Source organism: Falco naumanni, chromosome 3 (genome assembly GCF_017639655.2).
Source record: "Falco naumanni isolate bFalNau1 chromosome 3, bFalNau1.pat, whole genome shotgun sequence".
Lineage (NCBI taxonomy): Eukaryota > Metazoa > Chordata > Aves > Falconiformes > Falconidae > Falco > Falco naumanni.
The window spans coordinates 27,611,615-27,635,685 of record NC_054056.1 but is presented as its reverse complement, the minus strand read 5'-3'; the positions used below and the strand labels follow the sequence as shown (position 1 = coordinate 27,635,685).

General features: G+C 43.1%; 1 protein-coding gene across 1 annotated transcript; it reads left to right on the top strand.

The window, feature by feature from the left end:
- The first annotated feature begins 2,141 nt into the window (after positions 1 to 2,141).
- RIOK1 (RIO kinase 1) lies at positions 2,142 to 19,369 on the top strand. Its single transcript, XM_040587403.1, has 17 exons — positions 2,142 to 2,275; positions 3,312 to 3,516; positions 5,621 to 5,711; positions 6,814 to 6,883; positions 7,599 to 7,641; positions 8,344 to 8,436; positions 9,446 to 9,558; positions 9,680 to 9,760; positions 10,317 to 10,403; positions 10,938 to 11,075; positions 11,676 to 11,779; positions 13,499 to 13,605; positions 14,719 to 14,784; positions 15,969 to 16,088; positions 16,434 to 16,487; positions 17,529 to 17,669; positions 19,152 to 19,369. Exons 1-17 carry the CDS (start codon positions 2,205 to 2,207, stop codon positions 19,260 to 19,262), a joined length of 1,695 nt encoding a protein of 564 aa, XP_040443337.1. The 5' UTR covers positions 2,142 to 2,204; the 3' UTR covers positions 19,263 to 19,369.
- The last annotated feature ends 4,702 nt before the right edge of the window (positions 19,370 to 24,071 follow it).

Genomic DNA, 24,071 nt, shown 5'->3' with positions numbered 1-24,071 from the left:
AGCATAGGAGATTTTCCTTCTGAAAGTATCACCATTGCATAATGGACTGTTTCACTTAACCCTGTTGCAGATGAATTATTTGTGGAACAATTTGTGCGTGTTTCCAAATGAGTGCTTAAAGCCTGAGAAAAAAAAAGCAGGCTGCAGGCTGTGGCTGTAGAGGAAGTATGTGGAAGCCTGGAGTAAAGAGGGAATAAAAATGAACATGGAAATCCTCTGGCAGTGTTGTGTTTCAAACAGTAAATGTTGTCGTTACAATAAATGGGTATATTTACTTAAGAGCACAATAATTTATTAGTGAAATAAACCTGTAGGATAGTGCATTCTCTGCAGCTTCACCCACATGGATTAAGAGTCCTCCAACAGCTGGTTCTAGGAGAAAGATCAGTAAACAGGTGATCTTAATCCAGTTTCTGTTGCAAGTGGCTGTATGTTAGGGAAAAAAGAGCACAGAGCATGCCTGCACAAGGACACATCTCACCTCCCAAAACTGGTGGCTACCCAGATCAGGCAGCAACTGGAACTAAGCTAGATGACCATGTGTCTTGGTCTGTGACAGGGCCACTGACTCAAGTCCTGGCTGTCCCCAAACCAGAAGTGAACCCTGTGCTGCTGCAGCACTGGTTTTGCAGCTAAGAGCACCATATGAGGCGTTGCACTGGCTTCCAGAGAGGATGCTTGGTCCCGAGTCCCTTAGCACACAGGCTCCCATTTTTGTTGGTGTTTGTATAATTCTAGCACAACAAAGCATGGTGGGATTTTCCAGATAACACAAGATAATAAGAAATAAGAGGGCAGTTTGTTTTCATGTGGAACTTACCTTTCCTCTTCCAGACCTCCCCGGTGACAGAGGGGAGATGGTTTGGGTACCACAGAGGCTGAGCAGCGTGTGGGCCTCCAGCCACGCTCCCTCCCTGCTCTGCTGGAGCCACCTGGGCTGGAGCAGTGCCGTGGTGCCTCTGCACGCAGGTCTGGTAGGCTTGTCCGCCGGTTTCCCACATTTCTGAAGCTCGAACTTTACTTCAGACTGTTATTGTCTGCCTTACCAGCTGGCACTTCACTATGGAGGGCGGGTATTTGACACAAGACTCCCTCTTCTATGCAAAAGGAGGAGGCAGGGGTGTTTAGGTCCCAGGTGCAGCAGGGTCAGAAGCTTCAGTGGCAGAGCTTGAAGACAGTCTGAAGTAAAGTTGGAGCTTTAGAAATGTTGGACGCTGGGTTGTAGCTTTGCACAGTTGGAGTCTCTCAATGGGTTAGCTTTACAGAAGCATCGGGGGCGGAAACGACATCTGTTGCATTCATTCTTTTTTAAAGGCTTCTCAGTGCAAGCATCCCTGTTTTCTGCACAATTGTAGATTTTTGATAGCCTTGACATATACCATTCGGATAATGGGAAAACATCTACCAAACACCTGCATTCTAAAATGTTACTGTTATGTACCAGATAGCAAGAGTGCAGCAGTCACTTTTATTTCCTTAATTCTACATTACATTGGTATATAAACAGATCAGTAGGTTGTTCAGTGCAAGGAGTGCTACAGTGACCTAAGATGCTTCCAGCAAGGCTTGAAGTGGCGGAATTCCTTTGGTTTCAAGTGGAGCTTTATTTTAAGAAAGCCTGGAACATCTCAGAGTATGTTAAATAGAACTCTATTGATCTGTTACAGACAGTGCAGATCATTACTAATGTTTTAAGGAAAACGACCATGAATCTGTGGCGTAACTGGTCATTCCCAGCCAAGAGAAGAGGCCCTGGCGGTGCCGTATTTTTAATGCTGCGTTATTGCATATTATACAGATGTGCCACAGGGGAGCACGTACTTAGGAGCGGCTGCTTCGAGAGGCCCCCGCCGGTTAACCGGCAGCGGGCGCCCCGGCTCCGCGGGTCAGAACAGGGGGTGCAGCCGACAAGCACGGAGCTCCCCTCGGTTATAAACGCTCCCGCAGCCGTTAGAGATACGCCGCCCGTAAGCAGCGAGAGCTGCCCGAGCCCCCCAACCTGCACCGGGCCGGCCCCGGGAGCGCGCACCGGAATCCCCGCGGCGGCGGCGCGGGAGCGCGCCTCAGCAGCTCCGCAGCGCTTCTGACGTCAGGCGCTCACAGCCAATCCCCGCGCAGGAACCCGAGGCGGGGGCCTGTCCCGGGTCCCGCCCACTCTCTGCTTTTGGTCCCTCAGCCGGCGCCGTAGTGGGCAGCCCGCCGCCATGGATTACCGGGCGGTGGCCATGCGCCAGGCCGTGCCCGGGCAGTTTGATGATGCCGACTGCTCCGATGGGTAGGTAGGCGGCGAGGGGCCGGGTGTGGGCCGCGGGGCGGGGGGTGTGCCGGGCCTGTCGTGGCGCCATGCGGCACCGGCTTGAAGCGAGGCCGGGCGGGCCCGGCGCGGTGAGGTGCCCGGCGCGGTGATGCTGCCCGGGCCGTGAGAACCTGTGAGGCGAGGCCCTGAGCGCTCTCCCAGCTTTCCTCAGCGGCTGGTGGTCGCTGCCGGGGCGGGCGGGGGAGCCCGCAGGCCGGGGCGGGCGAGCAGTGTCACCGCGGTGTCGCCGGGTGGTGACTGGGCCTGTGAAACCGCGTAGCAGGACCGTGAGTTGCTCAGGCTAGCAAATCGCTGCGATTCGTTTTGGAATTACAGCGCGTTTTCTGTTGGACTGAAAGCCTGGAGCTTTTTGTATTTATTGGGGAGTGACTAAGTTACAGGCTTGTGTTAGGGGTTCAGGCCATTTTCTTTCCAGTTTACTATTCATTTAATTAAATCTCAAATGCTGGCAGAGAATCAGCTTTGGGGCGTGTTGTGGCAGAAAGCCACGACATCCTGCAGGCACTAAGATGTGGGTAAGTCAAAAGGGTGCATTTTTCCCACAAATTCTTTTTTAGGCCTAACTTTTTTTATGTAAATTGCACTGGTGCCCTGAGTTACCAGCAGGTTGGCTGTCTGTCTCCAGTGGGATTTTGTGTAATACTTGTCAGGTGGAAATCTGCTGTGGCAGCAAGCAGAACGTTTTGTCTCTGGTGAAGGAGCTGGTTGGCCTGATCCGGTGTGTTTATCAGATTGGAGTCAGAGGGATCCAAATAAGTGTAACTTCAGAACAAGTTAGAAGGCAGCGCTGAGGTGTAGTTTTAATTTAATTTAAATGTAGTCCATCCTTTAAAGGCAATGCCATCCTCATATATGCTTGCCTAAACACCGGTGAAGTGAGAAACATCTCATGGAGAGCTAACCTTGTGAAAGGATTTGTTGGGATAAATGTATTGAATTTTTTGTGACTGTAGCAATCATCTGTAGTTATATAAACCTCTGTATTTATTTGAAGTGAACTTACACAAGACACAGAAACAGCTATAGAAGGTGAGGTGACTGAGAACTGCCAGTTATGCATGTGCGAAGAAGTTAACACTGAGGAAGGAGATGGTGATGATGACAATGATGATGAAGAGGAAGATGAAGACTGGGATTGGGATGATGAGGTGGGAAGACTCATGAAGCGCCACAGTGCTGCTGGTGGGTGCAATCCACAGGTATGTTGGAATGCTATTTTGTGAGCACCAAGAGTGCCCAAGAGCAAATGGGGCTAACCTGAAGGCTTTGTTCGTTGTTAGTATTATGTTGAGCATAAATGCAAATGGACATTTCTCCTTGAGAGAATCCCCTTCCTTTGAGTCTCTTCCTCTGCCATGCCATATGCATATGTATGTTGTAGCCAGAGCTCTGCTTGTTTTCCTTGTCTCAAACCCTTTCACTGGATTATCTTTGTCAATGCACTTTTCCTTCTGTTTGTTACCTTCCTCAACTTTTCTTTGCCCACCCCAGTCTCTACTGATGTTGCTTACTTCTTGGTATTTGTCCTCTGTGTTTTGAGCATCATCCCCATCCTTTAAGACTGTACCTGCTTGTCACACCCAGGGTGAAGCAGGTTATGTTTTGGACTTAATAGTGAGGGAGGCAAAAGAAAGCATGGGAGGTGGGTGAGGTGCTAGAAGTGGATTAATTTAGAGTGTATGCTATAGACACAGAAGCTCTGGCATTCTGCAGAATGAAAAGCACATGTGATGTGAGAACTGGCATCATTAGAATCATAGAATCATTTAGGTTGGAAGAGACCTTTAAGATCATTGAGTCCATCAGTGAACCCAGGACTTCCAAGTCCACCACTAAACCGTGTCCCTAAGCACCTCATCGATGTGTTTTTTAAACGCCTCCAGGGACAGTGATTCCACTGCCCCTCTGAACAACCGGTTCCAATGCTTGACCACCCTTTCCGTAAAGAAATTTTTCGTAATATCCAAGCTAAACCTTGCCTGGTATAACTTGAGGCTCTTTCCTCTCATCCTGTTGCTTGTTACCTGGGAGAAGAGACCAACAACCACCTGCCTACAGCCTCCTTTCAGGCAGTTGTAGAGAGCAGTAAGGTCCACCCTGAGCCTCCTCCTCTCCAGACTAAACATCCCCAGTCCCCCCAGCTTTTTTTTATAAGACTTGTGCTCCAGACCCTTTACCAGCTCCGTTGCCCATCTCTAGACACACTCCAGCATCTCAATGTCTTGTAGTGAGGAGGCCAAAACCGAACACAGTATTCAAGGTGCAGCCTCACCAGTGCCGAGTACAGGGGGATGATTGCTTCCCTTGTCCTGCTGGCCACGCTGTTTGGATACAAGCCAGGATGCTGCTGGCCTCCTTGGCCACCTGGGCACACTCCGGCTCATGCCCAGCCGCCTGTCAGCCAGCACCCCCAGGCCCTTTCCCACCAGGCGGCTTTCAGCCACTCTGCCCCCAGCGCTGCGTGGGGCTGGTGTGACCCACGTGCAGGACCCAGCACTGAGCCTGGTTGAACCTCACACCACTGGCCTCTGCCCATCGGTCCAGCCTGCCCAGATCCCTCTGCAGAGCCTCCTGCCCTCCAGCAGATCAACACTTCCCCCAAGCTTGGTGTTGTCTGCAAACTACTCAGGGTTCACTCAATCCCCTCATCCACATTGTCAGTAAAGATATTAAACAGGACTGGCCCTGACAGTGAGCCCTGGGGAACACTTATCTTCTTACCTTCAACTTGGACACTGGAGGTTCAACACCTGTTTTCTTACTGATACCAATGTAACAGAATGGTTGAGATAAATTAGTGGTGCTGATCATCATCTATCATGTCCTATTCACAGCACCTGTCCTAATTTATTCTTGCCTTTAGTTAGAGGTTATGCTGTCCAGTGTTGGTGAAATCATATTCAGATATTGTGTTTGGAGAAGTCTAGCTTTAAGAAAAGATAGCATCTTGGAAAGTTTTCTCTGTTCATTACGTTCTCATTTCTCTCCTTGTTTCTGTCTGCTATGTCCCTTCCTTTTACAGATAGAAAAGTGTTAATGTGAGAGACTTGCAGTTCTGTTCCCAGATGGAGAAGAACCTTGAACTCAGACACTTTTTGGAATTTTAACTGATGCCTAACCTGTATTTTCTTTCTTGAATCGAGTAGAATCTGATGTTAATCCATATCCATTTCCTCACCCTTTCTGGTTTTCTTTTTATGGCTCTAGGCATAGGCATTTGAGCTGACTTTTCAAATGATACTGTCTTTATTTCAGAGGGCTATTTAGAGAAGGCAACTTATATTAACAAATCCTTTGTTTCAGGCAAATAGACAGACCCCTAGTTGCTATTCAGCAAAAATGTCTACTCCTACAGACAAGGCTTTAAGGAAATTTGAACATAAAATTAATTTAGGTGAGTATAATTGCATTGTGTTCTTTTATGAAAACAGATACCACTCTGACATTCTCGGACTAATTCTGCTTACTTTAAGCTTAAACTCATTGAAATAAGTGAGTTAACCACTGCCAGACAGATTAAAAAATGTTTTTTGTGTATTTGAAGTTGCCTTTAGTCTCCATTAACCAGCTTTCATACACCTTTCTCTCCTCCGTAAGGGCTATAGGGCTGTTTGATTGTTTTGTTTTCTTTTATTCTTCCTCTTTGACTTCTTCAGACCACACAAATTTGAAGTATTTTTCCTTGCTCCTTTGTAGTAGCAAGCTGTTTGGCTGGAAGGCAGGTGTCAACTCTGCTGTGATGATGTTGGTCACTCTCAAAGCTGCTACCACAGCTAAATTTCCTAGACAGCTGCGACCCCCTGTAGTATAAGGGTGGTACATTGTGCCACAGTTAGCTCACCGAGGCACAGTTTCTGTGATGAGTGAAGAGGCTGCTGTCCTTGTTGATGTGGTTTGATGTTTACTGTGTGATGGAAATGGCTGCTCAGCTCAGCCTGTTAGGGCTAGAGGTAGCTGTGATGGGGGCCTTTTGACAGAGTAGTAAAAGAGGTGGTGTTTTCCTTTATAACGAAAAGGTTCTAAAATGAAGATTGAATAGTGGCACTTACGTAGCCAAATAAGCAGCTGTTATACATTTAGCAATTAATCAAAGACAATTTAAAATACATTATGGGGAGAGGATCATGGAGGCTGTTGCTTATTGTGGTCAGAAAAATGGCATTCCATTGTGATAAGAGAAGGGCAGACAAATTAAATGGTGAGATGTTGTCCAAAAGGCATTACTTCTGGATGGTGTTACATCTCCAAGTCTGTGAGACTGTCTCGCTCACCTGTGTTATTTCCTGACAGTCCTACTGTGACATGCAGACAGAGCGGAGAGCTGTGTTAACTCTGGTATGTAGCTAAGCTTCTGTGCTTGCTAACGGAGACCTCTGCCTGTGTTGTAACATTGTGTTGTGGCCTGTCGACTGGCAGCAGAATTGAAGGGGCAGTTTTGAACTTGGAAAACTTCTTCGGTTTTGTTTTTTTTTCATTTCTTCTTACGTGTTTTTCAGATAAGCTAAATTTTGATGACTCTGTTATAAACAGAGTCACGGAAAAGTCTAGACAGAAGGAAGCAGACATGTGAGTATTGCTCATGGTTCTATTTTCATTTATATAATTTGAACCCAGAAGAGTTGTTCTTATTTCCTACTGTGATCCTGAGTTTTGAATAAATTTATTAAGAAAACCAAAATTTGTATATAGTCTGCATGCAGGCTGGCATTTGGTCTTAAACCTTTTGGTTTCCAGATCAGTTGCCTAAATCATTCCAACTGATTCTTCTGTCACTGCTGCTGGTAGCACATCTGATTGTATTGGTGTAGTAAGACAGAAGTGACTGGTATCATTCCACTAAAAAAGACTATGTTATCTCTGATACTCTTTTTTTTTTTTTTTTTTTCCCCTCTAAACAGAGGTCCTTAAGCAGTTGGACTAGAAAGGTATTGGAAGCCTTTTGAAGGTTCCTCCCAATGATTTGGTGAGGGAAATGTACTTTTTTTTTTTCTTTTAGATTTTTTTAAAGCCTGCAGCTTGTAAACCTAAATTGTTAAGACAGATACCATTTTCTCCTGAATGAGCATAATTCAGTGAAGACGAGGTGTCTGATATTTAGGATTTTTTGTTTGCTTTTTTTTTTTCCCTTGCCCACAGGGGAAACCTTTATTTTTTTGTATGAACTGAAAGCCTTACTTCCTGAGGCTGTCATCTTATCTTTGATACATAGTGTCATGTTTTACTCTGTCAAAGTATTGGCTCCGTATGTGGGATTGTGTAATTTTATCTTCACTTCTGCTAGGTACCGAGTCAAAGACAAGTCAGACAGAGCAACAGTAGAACAGGTAAGTCCTTAGTTCATCAAATTTCTTTAACTGGAACAAATAATGTGAAATTTTGGAATCAGTGGTAAAAGAGATACTGTAGGAACAAAGTTTTGCCTTAGAATTGTTCCCCTTGTTATCCTGAAGAGACCTGTTGTCCCTTCATATTTCTTTCTTTTATGAAGGTTGTACTTGCTTCCACAGATGCTTTTGAGCTTAGTTTTGTGCTTAGCATTGTGATTTGATCATATATGCAATGCAAAATTCCATCTTAAGTTTTTACTAAACTCCAAAGAACAACAACAAAAAAGTTTGGTTTGCTTTTTTCCTATTTTTCTTCTTTAGCAAGACTGAACTATTACTGGCCCAGGGCCACATAGAGCTATCACAGCTGAAACAGAGCAGCTATCTCAAGAGAAACCTTATTTTAACATATTAATACAACTGCGGGTGGGAAATCATTCTCTTGCATCTCTTCTAGTGCTAGCTCAAGGACATATGCTTAGTTTAAAAAAAGAAAGTAATCATGTTGAAAGAAAAAGTGAAGTATTGTTCTAGAAGCATCACCAAATTCTAAGTGGTTGCTGTTTGGATTGTGATTTGATTTTTAAGAATAGTCTGATGCTGTGGGTCTTTTAATATGGTCACTAAGGCTGGACTATTCTTAGGTTTTGTCCTCTTCAAAAACAGCAATTTTGCTGACTTTTCTGTATTAAATTTCAGGTGTTGGATCCAAGGACCCGAATGATTTTGTTCAAGATGCTAAGTAGAGGTGTCATATCAGAAATCAATGGCTGCATTAGCACAGGGAAAGAAGTAAGTTTTACTACAAATGACGTAATAGTCTCTTTCTCAGCAAGTTAGGTGGAAGCTTATGGTGCTCAGAAGATATATCGAAGTACTTGGTTTTAGCATTATTTTTTTTTTTTGTGTTGTGTGTGTGTTACTTGATCGGTAGGAAGTTATCTTAAGATAAAAAGCAATTTATGTTAAAGGAAACAAGTTTCCCCAAGTATGTAAGATTTCTCAGAATACTTGTATGTTATATTAAAGTTGTGGATCATGTTAATTGTATGTTACAACTGAAATCTTTGGAAGCAGTATGTGTACGGGCAATATTAAACAGTACCTCAAAAACCCCATACAAACCCAGGTAATTCTTTATGCAAGACACTCCTGCATGCAGATCAGACCAGCTCCACATGTCAGTGGACATGGGATTATCTAAATGGTGTAACAAAATTCTGTTTAGAATACTATTAAATCTTACTGGCTTTTATAAAACTGACATGTTTGTGTGCTGCTGTTCTCAAGTAATATTGCAGATAATTAAAACCAAACCACAAATTTCCAAGTAAATTAATAAATTAGTTTTAGAATGCCTACTCACCTAGGCTGATCAGGTTTGCTTCTGAGTCCTTGAATGCTGATTAAAGGCATACTTCCACCCTGCATAGAAGTGTCAGTGTGAGATATTTGGGTCATGCTTTAGGGCCTAAACAGTGCAGAGGCTCAAATTAACCCTTCACACAAGGGCTTGTTTCAGTCTCGGAAATGTGGATGAGTCAGAGCTTTCTTGTGCATTGGGGGTTTTTGTCCTGTGTGCACTGTCACACCCCTGCCCAGTCTCATGTGCTTCCCATCAGTTGCCTCTGGTAGAAAAAAAGATTGCTCTTGTGTGCAGACTTACTCAGCTGGGTGCCACATAGGGCCTGGGGTGAGATCAGATCTTTTCCAGGTGTCATAAAAAGAAGAAGGGAGAAGGTTATGTTGATTTTAAAGAGTTTTTCTTTAATGTTGTTTCTTCCCTTTTATAATCGGATAGGCTAATGTATATCATGCCAGTACTGCGAATGGAGAGAACAGAGCAATAAAGATTTACAAAACCTCTATTCTGATGTTTAAAGATCGGGATAAATATGTGAGTGGTGAATTCAGGTGAGTTTGGCTTCTGCCTGTTTTACTGGGATAGAGGGCTTGTGTGAAAGGTGGTAAAATCACTGGTGCTAATACTGCATTGATTGGCTCAGAATCCTTGTTGTCTTTTATTTCTTTTAAGATTTCGTCATGGATATTGCAAAGGCAACCCAAGAAAAATGGTGAAGACATGGGCTGAAAAAGAAATGAGGAATTTAATAAGGTGATTCTTCCAGTTTTTATTTCAGCTCGCAAAGGTAACTGAAACGTTTAAGTTTATAGGAGGTACTCTCCTATTGCTAGAGTGTGGCTACCACTACCTTTTAGGGTCTCTGGAGTATTCAGGCAAGTGTCTTAAGCTTCCCTGTGGGAGAGAAAAGAAAGAGGAGGGAGGAATAAAGATACTCGTCTGTCTTGCTGCTCGTGCTCTAAGCTCTTCAATGTCTGAACTCTGTCTGACATAAGTGAAAAGTGAGGAAAAGCTACAAAGAGCTGCTGCTGAGTAACAGCACACTGTGTGATACAGGTTAATCCTAGGATTAACCTGAACTGTGTAAAGATTTTTTTGTCCAACACAGGAATGCTTAGAGAATAGAGCCAGAATGGTTGTGGCTTTTTGTATTCATTTCCTGGTGGTTATTCACAAGTGAGAGTTTCCAGAATAGAGGAGCTTTTAATTGTGTATTACGTTTAAAGCAACAAAGCTTCTATAGCCACCAGTGCACTGCAAATATTAGAGTTTGGTTTTATTTTTTTGTGGCTTTGTTCCTGTGTTACAGGTTGAATACAGCCCAGATACCTTGCCCTGAGCCAATTATGCTAAGAAGTCATGTGCTTGTCATGGGCTTTATTGGTAAAGGTGATAGGTAAGTATCCTTAGAAAATAAAATATTTTTTATTAGCTTTCCACAAAAGTTTATTAAAAACAAACCAACCAACCCTCTGAATTTACCTACTATTACTTTTGGCCTGTAAAATTAACATGTTACTTCTACATGTGCATGTGACCTGTAGAATACCCAGATATTTGCTGGCTACTACTGCAGGCAGTCTGCATGATTCTGAAGCCTCAGTTGTGTGCTTAACCAGAGATTAAGGCAGGAAAGGCTTGCTGATCATACATGAAGATAGCTCATCATTTTGTAGTACACAATGCAGCATGTGTATTAAAGTAGCATGGTCCAAATTAGCTCTTGTTGGAAACAGAGCTCCAGAATCATTGGTAAGCATATACTAAGCTTTGTTGCCCTTCATGCTGGCTCCATGCACTTAGCTGCTTGTGCTGTCTTGCTTGAAACACTTAATGAGCAGAAGGATCAGGTACAGCAATTAAAGAATTTGCAACTGGTATGAAGAAGGAAAACGTACTCACTTTCTGTTGTTTGTGTTGTAATTTCAAGGCCGGCTCCTCTGCTGAAGAATGCTCAGTTATCAGACTCTAAAGTCAGGGAGTTGTACCTGCAAATCATCCAGTACATGAGAAGAATATACCAAGATGCCAGACTTGTTCACGCAGATCTCAGTGAATTTAATATGCTGTATGTTTTTAAACTTTGTTCTGAATTATGACATCTAAAATGTGTGCATTGACAACCTCTTTGTGAGAGTACTAATATACCTTTAAGGGGAGGTGGGGTATTCTTTGTGATTGACTTTTGTGACTTCTTTAATTACTTATGCAGCTTTTAACTCAGATCTGAGCTTTCTCTGTTTAAAAAAAAAAAAAAACAAACAAAAAAAACCAAAAAACCAACACCAAAAAAAACAAACAACCACCCAAAGGGAAAAAAAGAACCCCTACAAAACCCCCCCCCGAACAAAAATCCCTCACTAACAAACAAAAAAAACCCCAACTAGAGAAAAATGAGTAAGGTATTTTTTTTTTCTCCCCCATCCATAACACTGCATTTTGTGTTCACAAGAAGACTATTTCTTGTAATAGACATTTAAGTTTAATAATACAGCTTATTTAGAGGAGGGAAGGGATTGACCCAAAAAAAAGCCACTGTGGTCCTAATATGTGAGTTGCATGCTGGAGAAATATGTTAAGGGGGTTTTTTGCTGTTGGTTTTTTTTTTTTTTGTTTGCCGGTTCTTGAGTTTGAAGCACACTTTGTTACCTGTTTTTTTTGCTTGCAGGTACCACAGTGGGGATGTGCACATCATTGATGTGTCTCAAGCTGTGGAGCATGACCACCCACATGCGCTGGAGTTCCTGCGAAAGGATTGTGCCAATGTTAATGGTGAGTGGGCTGCACTTCAAATCTTGTTATGATAGCTGGTTTATTTAGGAAGGTGAACTGTATTCACCTATGTTCTTTCAGGTGTAGCTGACTGTAGGAACTGTCAAACTTCCATTAAAATACTCCCTCTCCTAGGTTCTCATGGCTTCCTCAGGGAGCAGTGTACTGTGCGAAGTTCAGAAGAGCCTGTTCTGCTAGAAATCATCTGGCTGAAATAAGTCACCTGACTGAATCTTAGAGATTTAAGACAGATCTGAGATCAGTCCCAGACTGATTAGAGATCGGTCCCAGTCTGCAGCAGCACCCACCCCAGTCTTAACTTCCCTTGCTTAAAGGGCTGTGCAGACATACTGATGTTTCCTTCTGTGAGTGGAATCCGCATCTGGAATTCCTCAGCTGGCAAGAAATTGCTGTGTTACAAAGTTCCCTTTACTTACTTGTCCAGGTCCGCTGAGAGAATTGAGGCACAGAGTAGTTTATTAGAGATGTTATCACTTGTCATATTATTTTGATGAACAGGATACCTTTATGGTACTTTTCTCTTGAAAATTTGGTCTTCACATGTCGGTGTGTGTGTTGTGTAACACACACATCTCCTGGTAGGGTGTGTTCCTCCCTGAGGACAAGAAATCTGTCATTGCAGGCTGCTTGACTGTTTTTGTCCCCCCTTTCTTTTCAGATTAATTTTTTCCTAATTTTAGAGGCTCTTGAAAGTCTGTGGAAGAAGAACCGTATGCGTTTTGTTGCTTTATGTTTGTTGATACCCATTATGCTAGTTTTTCCTTGTTCTTTTTCTGTTCATGGACTTCTAATAACTCCCTTCTGGCTCAGATACTTGCACCCTTGCTCTTTTTTCATGTCTTTTGGTTTGCTCTCCCTAGATACTCTAGTACCTCAGTGAGTTGCAGTGGTTTTGGTGTGTTTTGTTAGTTTTTTGTCACTGTGACTTTCTTTGCGTAGTCCTCCTACAGAGACTGCTGAGAAACACCTTGCTGTGTGCTCTGCCCTAGCTGTGATCATTGCAAAGACTTGTGGTTCCATGGGCACAGAGAGCTGCCTCCAAACTAAACTGTTTTTGTTCTTTCTGTGATTCATTTCTCGTATTGAATGATCTTCAGAGAACTTTAGTAGGAAATGCTTATTAAGCAGCCCTCAGTGTCTTGCACTGCTGCTTTTCAGTATAGAAAAATACAGAAAAAAAGCCTCTAAATTTGGTTATACTCAAGAAACCAATTTTGAGTGTAGTATTGAGGAAAATTCTGATATGTTAACATGTCTTCCATTTTAGGTGGAGCAAAATTAGGCTGTACTGTGTTTCAGTGGTTACTTCTGTTTCTCTCTGGCAAAAGTTTGAGGTCTCCATTATTTTTTTTAAATACATTTTTCATCTTAGTCATTGCAAGTGCTACACCTGTCTTTAAATTGTTTACTTCTTAGCCCCTACTACATCAAGGCTGGCTCCTGCTGAAATTGATTTGGCTTTTATATTTACCAAGTTATTCTTCTCCTTTCAGTATTTGTTGCATCTGGAAGATGAACAGGTTTTTTTCAGATGGCCAAGAGTCATCTGATAACTAAACCAAATATGATGCAGTACATGCTGCTGAGGCTTTCCCAAGTCATCAGGGCCATTGGCTTGTGTAACTGTCACTTTAATGTCGCAGCCATATATATTACACATAATTAAAGTTTCTGTCTCTGCCCTTTGTTTTCTGGTAGACTTTTTTCAGAAGCGCAATGTTGCAGTGATGACTGTGAGGGAACTGTTTGAGTTTATTACTGATCCTTCTATCACAAGCGAGAACATTGATGATTATCTGTCTAAGGTAAGACCTCGTGGCCTTGTTGCTTGTGTAGGAAGACTTGAACAACAAAATTGGATTTACTTCAAGCCCCTTCATCTCATTTACTCTATGTCCTGCTATTGAAGGAAGGTGGTACATGACATGTTATGCTAGTGCTTCAAAAACGTATACAGGTCTTTTCCATTTATACCATTACAGGATTACAACACTTTCATTCTGTTTTGTCAACAAGTCTAAACTGTGGAAACTCAAATATCTCTTTCAGCTGCTACTAAAACCAGGATTCTTTGAACTAGTTCTTTTTTTGGCAAGGTGAAGCTCTGCAGAAATATTAACTGTGTTTGTTATAGAGAATGGGGTTAAGAGTGCAGATTTGAGCATGGTGGGCTGAGGGAGGAAGGGTAGCATTACTCCAAGGTGCACAGACTTCCTAGCCAAATACAGCAGCTGGCAGAACACATTGACTCTGGCAGGAGGTAAACTTATTCAGTGCTGCCAGCAGCACCCACGTATTTCATCTCTAGCTGCCAGTTCTCTGCTCCCAGGTTGATGTTTCTTTAAAAAGGGAGTGGTTGGTGGGAAGGTTTTTAATGCAAGAGAAATAGGATTCACATGTGCTGTGCTCATAGCGTAGATTTGATGTTATTCCTGGTCAAGACCACCTGAGTGTGGTCCAAATACCAGTGTAGCATGTGGATTTCCAGATAGTGTATGCTTTCTGTCACGGTGGAGGTTAAATGAGTCAGAGCTGTGCTATGTGATTCCCCTTCCTTGTGCTCCTCTAGCTTGCTCAATGTGCATGAGAAGAGCCAAGTTCCAGGACTGAGCACTGCTCGCTGTATTCTTCTTGCTCTGTTATGTCCTGTAGTCATGCTGGGCCTGCCACGACTTGGCCTGGGAGGAGCAGCAAGCAGGTTTTCCCTCTGTTGACGAAGCATATCCACAGTTACAAGCACGCTTTGCAGAAACGTCACTTACCGTGAGGTGTCGCTCAAAGCGTTTCCATAGGGAAAGCTTGAGTATTTGAGAGTGACAGTGTGGAGTACGGGGAGAAACACAGATGGGAATGGTTAGTTGTATTAAGTGATGCAATTCTAAAGAGTGATAACTTTGTATTGTTTTATATTTCTTTAGGCAATGGAAATAGCATCAAAAAGAACAGAGGAGGAAAGATCCAGTCAAGATAAAGTGGATGAGGAAGTAAGTGAGGATTTTTGTTCCTGCTATGAAATTACTGTTAGTCTTGCCTCTTCTAAACAATGAAAACCGTTGTCTTTTATTTGGCAAAATGTACAGTTGATAAGCAAAACGTCGGTTTGTGATTCTGAGATGTCTTGAACTAGTTGAAGTATTAAGGGGTACCATGTGTAAAAGCTGACAGTGATAAAGTGTTAGAAAGCAAATACTTAATTTCCCAAACCAATATGTTTGCTTGTAGCTAGGCCCCTTGATGTATCTTCTAGTTCAGGTTCAGCTAATAAAAAACCTGACCGGAGGGATCTGATTATGCCAGATGTAGCAAACCAATTACTCCTTTGCTTATAGAAGGGTACTGACCTGTAAGAGGTGGTTTAGTAGCATCTAAGTTCAATTTATTTCTCTTAGACTTCTCATGTGACCATGGCTAGTTTATGTCACTTCCTTCATAGAAGAGCAGAGCTGATTAAGGGCAAGCTCTGTGGAGGTGAGGGCCTCTGCTCTTTGCACAGCACTTAATCTAGCAGTTGTGGTCACGATGTGTACTGAATTTGTACTGGGGTTGAGCTGACACCATGAAAAAGAGAAGCAAAAGACTTCAGTCTGATCTGGTAGTGGCTTACATTTGCTGGAGGACTGTTTAAAAAAGACTGCATGACAAATTTTAAGTGTATTGTTGGTACTGCAGTTAGGTTTTACTGTACTATACTGCTGCAGGGACCTTTTTTGAGTTGGACTGTAGGTCGAAACAGGTATTATTACATGAAGAGATTAAGTTCTAACAGTGCATATTGATTGAATCGCTTCCTGAAGGTATTGTAAACATCAATAAAAATGTATGAGAAAATCCTTAGACTACAAAACCTTAGGACTCAAACAGGTTAAGAGGAAGTTGAAAGTATTGGAGAAATTGGAAAGCGTCCTGGTGGAAGTCCTGCTAAGGAAGGAGCCTTATTAGTCATGATCTATCAATAATGGGGAGGTTGCATGTTAAGTCTGCTTCTGAAAAAAAAAAAAAAAAAATGCTGCAGTGCAAATGGTAATGGATAACTGCAGTGTTCATTTTTAGTTCCTCTGACCCATGAAATCCTTCATGATTATTCTCTTAAGGATGCATAATTAGGTAGGAAAAACATAATGAAACTACATGTACATTAGTAAGTCTGTGTTTCCTTTCACTCTACAAGGTGTTTAAGAAGGCTTATATACCTCGAACTTTGACTGAAGTTAAAAACTATGAGAGAGATGTAGATATAATGATGAAATTGAAAGAAGAGGATATGGCATTGAATATTCAGCAAGATAATGTGAGTAGACATGCTGAGGCACTGCAAAAGCGGAAGGAAATATGAATTCTTTCTGGAAACTGATAGTAACAAACAAAACCCGAAGCCGTGTTACCAAGACATGGAGTACTGAATATAGCGTGATACTTTAAAATTGTCTGGTTAGTACTAATGCTAACATTGTACATTTTTTCCTGGTTTTTGGGGTTTTTTTTTTGGTTGGTTTGTTTGAGTTCCAGTTGGGTTTTTTTGTTTTGGGGTTTTGGCTTTTTTTTTTTTTTTTTTTAGATAATCATTTTCTGTAGGCATGAAGATTTAAGACTTGTTCTGATAACGTAACTTTTTTTTCTCTCTCGCTGTGTGTAGATTCTCTATCAGACTGTGACAGGTCTGAAGAAGGATTTGTCTGGCGTTCAGAAGGTGAGATGGTCTTTTTGAAATTCTTCATTTTAGCCATTTTCAGGAGAATGCTTAAGGAATATAGAAAATGCCTCATCTTGCAGCTGACACCATGAAAGAAGCCTCTTGTTTGCAGAGTGACCGTTTATCTCCAGGGTGGGTCTGGCATGACAGTGTGTCTGCATTCCACATGAATTGCTTCCCCGCACTCTGGCTGATGCTGGGTTGCTTGAGAATGAAATGATAATCCTTGCTATCGCCATGATCTCTGAAGTTGAAGTGGAGAGGAGGGAAGACATTTTCCAATTATGGAGAATTAATTAATTTAAATTGTAGCACGACTACAGGTTTCGATATGTTCAGGGTAGCTTTGCTGTAATCATGTAAAGAGCAGCCCTGCAGTACAAGACAAATATGGCAAGGCATAGTATCTTGACAGTGAAAGTCTTCCATAAAGTATGCTGGATAAGAAGTTGGGTACTGATCAGTCTGTAGCAATATAACTCAAGGCAGAAGCTCTATGTGGGTTCCCCCTCCTTCCTTTGTAAATGTTATCTAGCAGTGGTGTAGACTTTGTTTTAACATGGAAATATAAATATGGGTGGGAACAGGCTGTGGCATAGTCTCCAGGCTTATTTAAGAATAAGTGAGTTTTCCAATGTAGATATTTGTGTTTGCAATAAAGCCTACATGCGGTGCCCCCAGGGTAGATTTGGATATGATCCAAGTAGGATTAAAAATTGGCTTCCACATATGTTAGCAAATTGCTGTTTAACTTACGGAAACTAGTTTGGGAGTGCCAGTACAGCTGTGCTGTGAGCCCTGACCTAAAAGATCAGTCTCATGCATTCTGGTTTCCTTGTTTTTAGTTCTGGATTAACCTACTTTTCATTCTTTTTCTTGAGACTCAGTGGTGGCTGTAGTAAAGGAGATGGCACATAGGGTTTCTTTGCAGCAGATTCTGTTTTGATTTTGTATATATAGTGTATATATATGTGTGTGTGTTGTCATTAGGCTTCTTTGTTTTGGTTTGATACAATTCTGTCTTGATATATCTTGCAGATTCCTGCACTTCTTGAAAAGAAGGCAGACGAGTCAGAAACAGACTCTGATGATGATGGCAGCTCAGAGGACTCGGATTCAGGCTGTAAAGAATCTGTACATCCCAAAGATAAACCTGCTGAAGTTACCATGGACAAAAAGGTCAGCTGGCCAGGAATTGTTTGTTTTTCCCACCTCTGCTTATGTGACAGAAAAAAACCCCAAAACTTAGCTCTGAGTGGTTCTTGCTAGTTCTTTTCTTAAGACAAGCTATGGACTTTTCCTGTTGTGGAGGATGAGAGCAGAGAAAATGAATTTCATTATGGATGGTGTATTAATGGTGTATTTATGTAGAGGAGCATGTAACATAGCTCTCTGTAGCCTAGACAAAGCTGAAAGAGACATCTCTGCAGGGAATTCTAAGGCTGTGCAAAGCAGAATTTAGTGAAGCCTGGGTAGCTCTTTGGTGCCTCTGGCTGCTCTTCCAGGCTTTAGTGGTCAGGTTTGTGGTCATGGTCCCTGATTAACTGCCTTATGCCCAGGGAACTGAGACCACCATCTGCAGAACTGGAGATTTGGTGGCAATGTTTGAGCCACAGTGGCTCTTACAGTACTTTTAGTACAGACTGGTTAGCTTTGCTGTGGGCAAGAAAAGTAACGCTGTCATGCAAAGGGATTATGGTTTGGGTTTTTTTATAAAGTTTCATTTTTTCAAACTGCAGAACAAGTATGCTCTGGTTTGGTGAGGCTTTTCTGCAAAGTATCACCCATGGGTAAGAGAGGCTTTTGGCAGCCTTTTAGGTGCTGTGCAAAAGAAGGATGAAACTTGCTAGGCTTAAGAGGTTCAAGATTTGGGGGGTTGCTTGTTAGGTGTTTTTCCTTGAAAAGGTAAGATAATACATTCCTTATCTGTCAAAAAAAAATGCAGTGCTATACCAGATACTTTCTACCAATCTAGAACTGCTGCCTTTCAGATATGAAACAGGGAAGTCTTGGTCACTTCTCATCCTTATGGATAGGTTTTCATTTGAACTTATTTTGGTCCATTTGTAAGCTAAGATTTTTGGTAATGTGTTCAGTTGCAGGCTGAACAACTGATGAGCAGCAATTACTTGCATTCCCCACCCCATTATGCTGACTTTGCATTTTCCAGTTGCGTGTAGGCTCTCCAATGTCTGGCACAAATTGCAGTGTACTGCAGTAGCGTAGCACCTTTCCTTGCCAATCCTGATGATGATCAGCTTGTTTGGAGTTACCAGCAGTTACTGGATCCGTACTTTTGCATGACGCATGGAAACACATACTGTAGTAGCCCTGTGGGTAGCAGAAAACTTAGATCAGGCATCCTGTTGTAATCTTAGGTGTAAATAGCATGAGTTAAGAGTGCCTCTTATTCTCTTTCTTCAAAGGTTGCATGAATCTCAGGTTTTAACTGGTTTGAGTTTTGCCTTGTCACTAGCGGTGTGCAGCTGCTAGCTTCACCCCAACCCTATACTTCCTATACTTTGCTTCTCTTTTATTTCTTCCTCTTGATAAACACACCATATAAATTGATGTTAGTAACTTGTTAATGTAATGATTGATTTACCTGCTCAAAATCAAAATTCCTACCGGCTTTAAATGAGTGGTGTTTGGTCCTTACAGGAAAGGAAAAAGATGGTTAAAGAAGCCCAAAGAGAGAAGAGAAAAAACAAAATCCCAAAGCATGTGAAGAAACGGAAAGAAAAGACTGCAAAAATGAAGAAAGGCAAATAAAATCAGCTTTGGCTTGGGGAAAGGGGATGGTTTGTTGTGGGTTATCCTAGTCACTATCTTTTTCCTTTTTCTAAAATTAAAATTCCTTTATTTATATACATACAGTATTAACTGTGAGGGTGGATTTTTTAATAACATGGTGTAATTGTTTGAACAGAGTATATGTCATGGGTTTCTCAATAGGAAAGAATGAGTTTAACACTTGTACATGTTAAAATCATTTACCTGTGCAGATTTAACTTATTGTTAAACTTGCGTTGATTTGTTCCTGGGGCCTTATGCCCCTGCCTCACACTGCATGCAAGCTAGTTCAGTTTGTTCCAGAGCAGTGATTTGATTCAAACAGATGTTTGGAGGAGAGGCAATGGCGATTCAGAGACCTTATGCCGCCTTCACAGTACGGAAGCAAATTGAGTTAGCTGTCTTCTTGCAGGCATGGTGCCTTTGCTGCCTCCCTTTGCTTGTGTTACCTTTGATATTTTCATACTGAAAGCTGAGTTTTGTGATTTGGGAGGCAGCTGTCCTTGTTGCCCAGTGCCCTTCTGAAGCAATCAGGTAGGTGTACCCAAACAGACCAAAGCCTAACCTTTCCCCCTCCTCACCCTTATCCCAACATAGGGCACTCTTGCTCTTAAGAATATTATGAACCAGGTATTTTTTTAAGCTGATCAAATGAGTATTTGCCACAAGATTAATCATGTGTGTTCAAGGCTGTGTAAAGGCTTGCGGCAGGACTTCTCTGTGGTGTGGCTCAGCATTACTGGTCCATGTTGTGCTAAGGTGCTCCAGCTTGCTCTTAGGGAGAAGTGACAGGCCCACTCTGCTCATAAGTGACCCACCTGGACTGGGGCAAAGGCACCATGCTGAAGACAGACCACCTTCTCTCTTGACAGCTGCTTTGACCACCGAGGTTGACAAGTCTTAGGAGAGATGTCCTCCTTATGCTGTAGCACATCAGCTGTTATCCCACTGCCTGCAGTTTCAGAACGCTGTGCCAGCACAGGGAAATGTTCTGATTCCAGTAAGTGTCTTGATATGTTCTCCCACATTAGGGGTGGAGTTGATGCCATGGGGGTTTATGCTTACAGGACGTGCATCCTCTGATGACAGAGAACAGCGTTTATCCAAGAATGGATATCCAACAGTGATGAGTTGGCCAGGGGTAGGGTGAAGCTTCTCTCTGCTCCTCACTTCCCACACCCAAAAGAGAGATGATGTTGGCCAGTTGCACACATGGTTGTGCTCGCCAGTCTGACCTTCACAACCTCTTTGGTGCCTTTGGCTAGAAATCTTGTAAGAGAGGAACTGGTCAGTGCTTCCAGATCTCTCTGTGCTCCCTGTCTTCCTATCTGGAGAGGGGTTGATGGCACTCATATACAGTATGCATGTAAGTGTAGATAGTATTGCTGGAGCATGTTGGGAAGCAAGACTGGTATTTCCTCAGCAAATAGAGATGTTTGTTGGGAGACTTGAGATGAAATACCCGTATTTTGGAAAATGGCATTACATCAGGTGCAAGAAAGGAGATGGCCTCTAACTTAGTGGTGAAGGGAGGAGGAAGTGCAAGAGCTACATTCAGAGGTGAGGGAGTACCATTGATGGCCATTTGTCTTAACGCCATGGGCCTAGATGCTGCTAGGTGTATGGACACATTATTCTCTGCTTTTCCTTGCTGTTATGGGAGCTTGTGTAGTGCCATAATCGGGCAGAGGTGGCCTTGGTGATGGCTACCCTGAACCTGACTGGTTGTGTTCATAGGTGTAGTGCTGAAGGTTACTGAAATAGTAACAGCTTTGTGCCTTTTGCCCTTTAAATCCCATTGTATCGGGGATTCTTCCTGCTGACTGATGTATGCGTCTGTGGTAGCAGTTGTGGTTCATGAGGGTGTGTGCACCTAGGAAGGGTGTGTAGGGACTGGGGGTTGTGGAGGGCAGTGGATTGTGTCTGAGTTGTTGCCTTCCTCCAGCAACAGGTTATGCACTGGGAAGACCTTAGTGGTTTTGGTCAAGTCTGTGAAGCTGAAGTGAATCTCTAAGAAGCTGTGTGTGCTTTAACTTTGTGTAGCTCAGCAGTGGATGATTTCACCAGGAAACTGGTCCGTGGCTGATTGGTGTGGGTTGGGGGTTGTCAGACACAAGAGACAACCTTTTCATTGGGACTAGGTGCTCTGAAGACAAGGATGGATGCTAGTCCTTTGCAAAGAGCCTGGAAGACCCAGAGGCAGTGTGCCACTGGGGGTGTTTATCTCCTTTACCTGAGGAGACACTTCAAAGAAAGGAGGCTGCTATCATCTGTACTTGAGGGAAGAGGAAATGTCCCAGCCCACATAACCTTGTCTTCCCTGCAGGCTGTGCACCACAGCCTGATCAAGTTTGCCTAGCTCTAGCCATCCTGTAGCATGAAGGTGGTCCTGAATCAGTCATTTAGGACTGGAGTCCTGCTTGCAGTGATGTGCAACAGGACTGTCTGTGCAGGCTGTGCAAAGCATGAGCTATCCGCCTCGGGTGTCTTCTCTAGGGCATGTTTACATAGTCGGGGTGTTTGCAGAGCACCTGAGGTGGAGCAGGCCAGAAAAGCCCACACTGTGCAAGTGCAGGTGGCCTGGGGATAGCTGTTGCAGCTGGGTATGTGCTCGTTGAGGTGGGCTTTGAGTGCAGTTCATGTGTCCTGGTCAAAGATGTGCAGGTGTGAGATGTATACAAGTGAGGCAGTCCACAGGAGCGAGGTGGACCAGGAGCAGCTTGGGCTAGGACCAAGAGATGAGCCACCTTCCTGGTGATCCCTGAAGCAAGAGAACGGCTGTTGAGAAATCTTAGACTTAACTACCAAAAGGCACTGGTCTGATAGGGGGTGGGGAGGATGGGGATGAGATGTCATGACTTTGTATCCTGTGCTAAAGAAGAAGCTTCGAAGTTCAAAATGGCACAGATAGTCAGTTATGCTCTGTTGATATCAATGTATGATGAGGTAGGGCTTTTTCTCTCCAGAGACTTAAGATCTGATGAGGCACACTCACTTTGTTTGCCATAGCAGCATGGTTATGGTGCGCCCTGCTGCTGGCGCTTGTGCAGACAGAGTGCTGTCAGGGCAGGAATGCCAGTACCTTGCGTAACGAGAACTGGGACACAAACAGCTCAAGGAAATGCTTCCCCTTTATCTTCCTTAATCTTCCTTATCCCCCTCCTCTCTGAGACTCCACTTACTGGTAGGCGTCTTGGGTCTCTTGGGGGCTATTGCAAATGTTTCCATTGAGGAGCTCACTTGATGGTGTGCGGCACAAATGAACAGACCCTGGAGAGGTGGGCAGTGAGGTAACTGGTGGGCTGCGGCTCCTGGAGATGACCCTGAGAGGTTACTGCAGGGGTGAGGCTGAGTTTTGGGGGTGTGATGCCTACCTCTAAGACTGAGAATTCCCTTCTGTTGACTGCAGACCTGTTGCTCCGCTGCTCACTGGGTGTTCCAATGTCAAAGTGGAGCATTTAGATTATTGCTATTTTTTCCTTCTTTTGAACAAGAACATCTGTACTGAGGTCATGGCATAAACTCAATTGCTTTGTCACTGTGGCTTTGGGAACGTTTCTGCAAGCAAGGCTTTTTATATTGTCTGATGTGTTTTTCAAAGCACAAATGTTTTGTAATCTGTCTTCTGAAAATGGATTGGAGTCCAATTCTGTCAGGCAATCACTGAATTTTGGCAGCTGCAAAAGCACAGTTAACTGTTAGCTGCTTTAATACTCCTTTCTGGCTAAAGTAGAAACACTAAACGTCTAAAATACCAGTCGTGAAATCAAAGCCCATATAGGTAAAATATTGAGTTGGAAAATGTTATTATATTTTAATTTAAGGAGCACATAAATTTCAAGCTAAAGACAAAATGTGTTTAACCAAATCTTAAAACAATGTGCTGCCTGCAGCTCCAGTCTCTGCATCACCGAGTTGGCACAGGGAAGAGCGTAGCCAAGGGGATGGAGCAGCTGCCTTGTGAGGAGAGACTGAAAAGGCTGGGTGAGACTCCTGCATTTGGTAAGGAGAAAGCAAAGTGAGATGAGGGAAGGTTTAAGAAATCATGAAAGCAGGCAGAGTGAATGCAGAAGTGCTCTCCACCAAACACTGCAAATAGTGGAGCTAAGAGGAACTGGCTTAAACGAGCGGAGGATTGGTGTGAAAGAGGCAGGAGAAGGCACTTTACACACAGAGTAGGCTGTTGGTGGGTTGCAGCAGAGCGTTGCTTGTGGTGTTTAAACCAGTGCAGGTAAGCACAGGCTGAAAATTAGTTGTCTAATCTGAGATGCTGCTTTTTTTTTTTCTTTAGAACATGCTGAGCGTTATGAAAGGCATCAAATTCTCAGGCACAGGTCAGATGCTTGGAAAAATGCACTTCAGAGAATTTGCGGCCAAAAGATTTAGTGAAGTTTGAAAGCTTAAGTGTGTAGAATGGGAATATTTATGACTCTGCTATCAAAGATAAGAATGTACAAAAGCATTAATCCTGTCTTCCAGTGCATTCCCAAGTAGTCCCATCTTCCCAGTCATTCACTGGCACTCAGTGGAAGAGGTATGAAGGGGAGGACTAGGAGGGAGATACTTTTAGCTAAGATATGCTAAGTTCCAAAAAAATGCTCATCAGTGAGGTGCTGGAGGGTTTTTGGGAGTTCATAATCTTCCTGAAGGGCCACAGTGCCAAACAGCTGGCTTGCACTCGGAGCAGCTGGCATCAGGCATCCTCTCAGTTCCAAGGTCCGTGCCAGGCTGCTATGAATTTGTTGCTTCTCCCACGCTATGTATTTTATTACATGTAGCAAGAGAAGC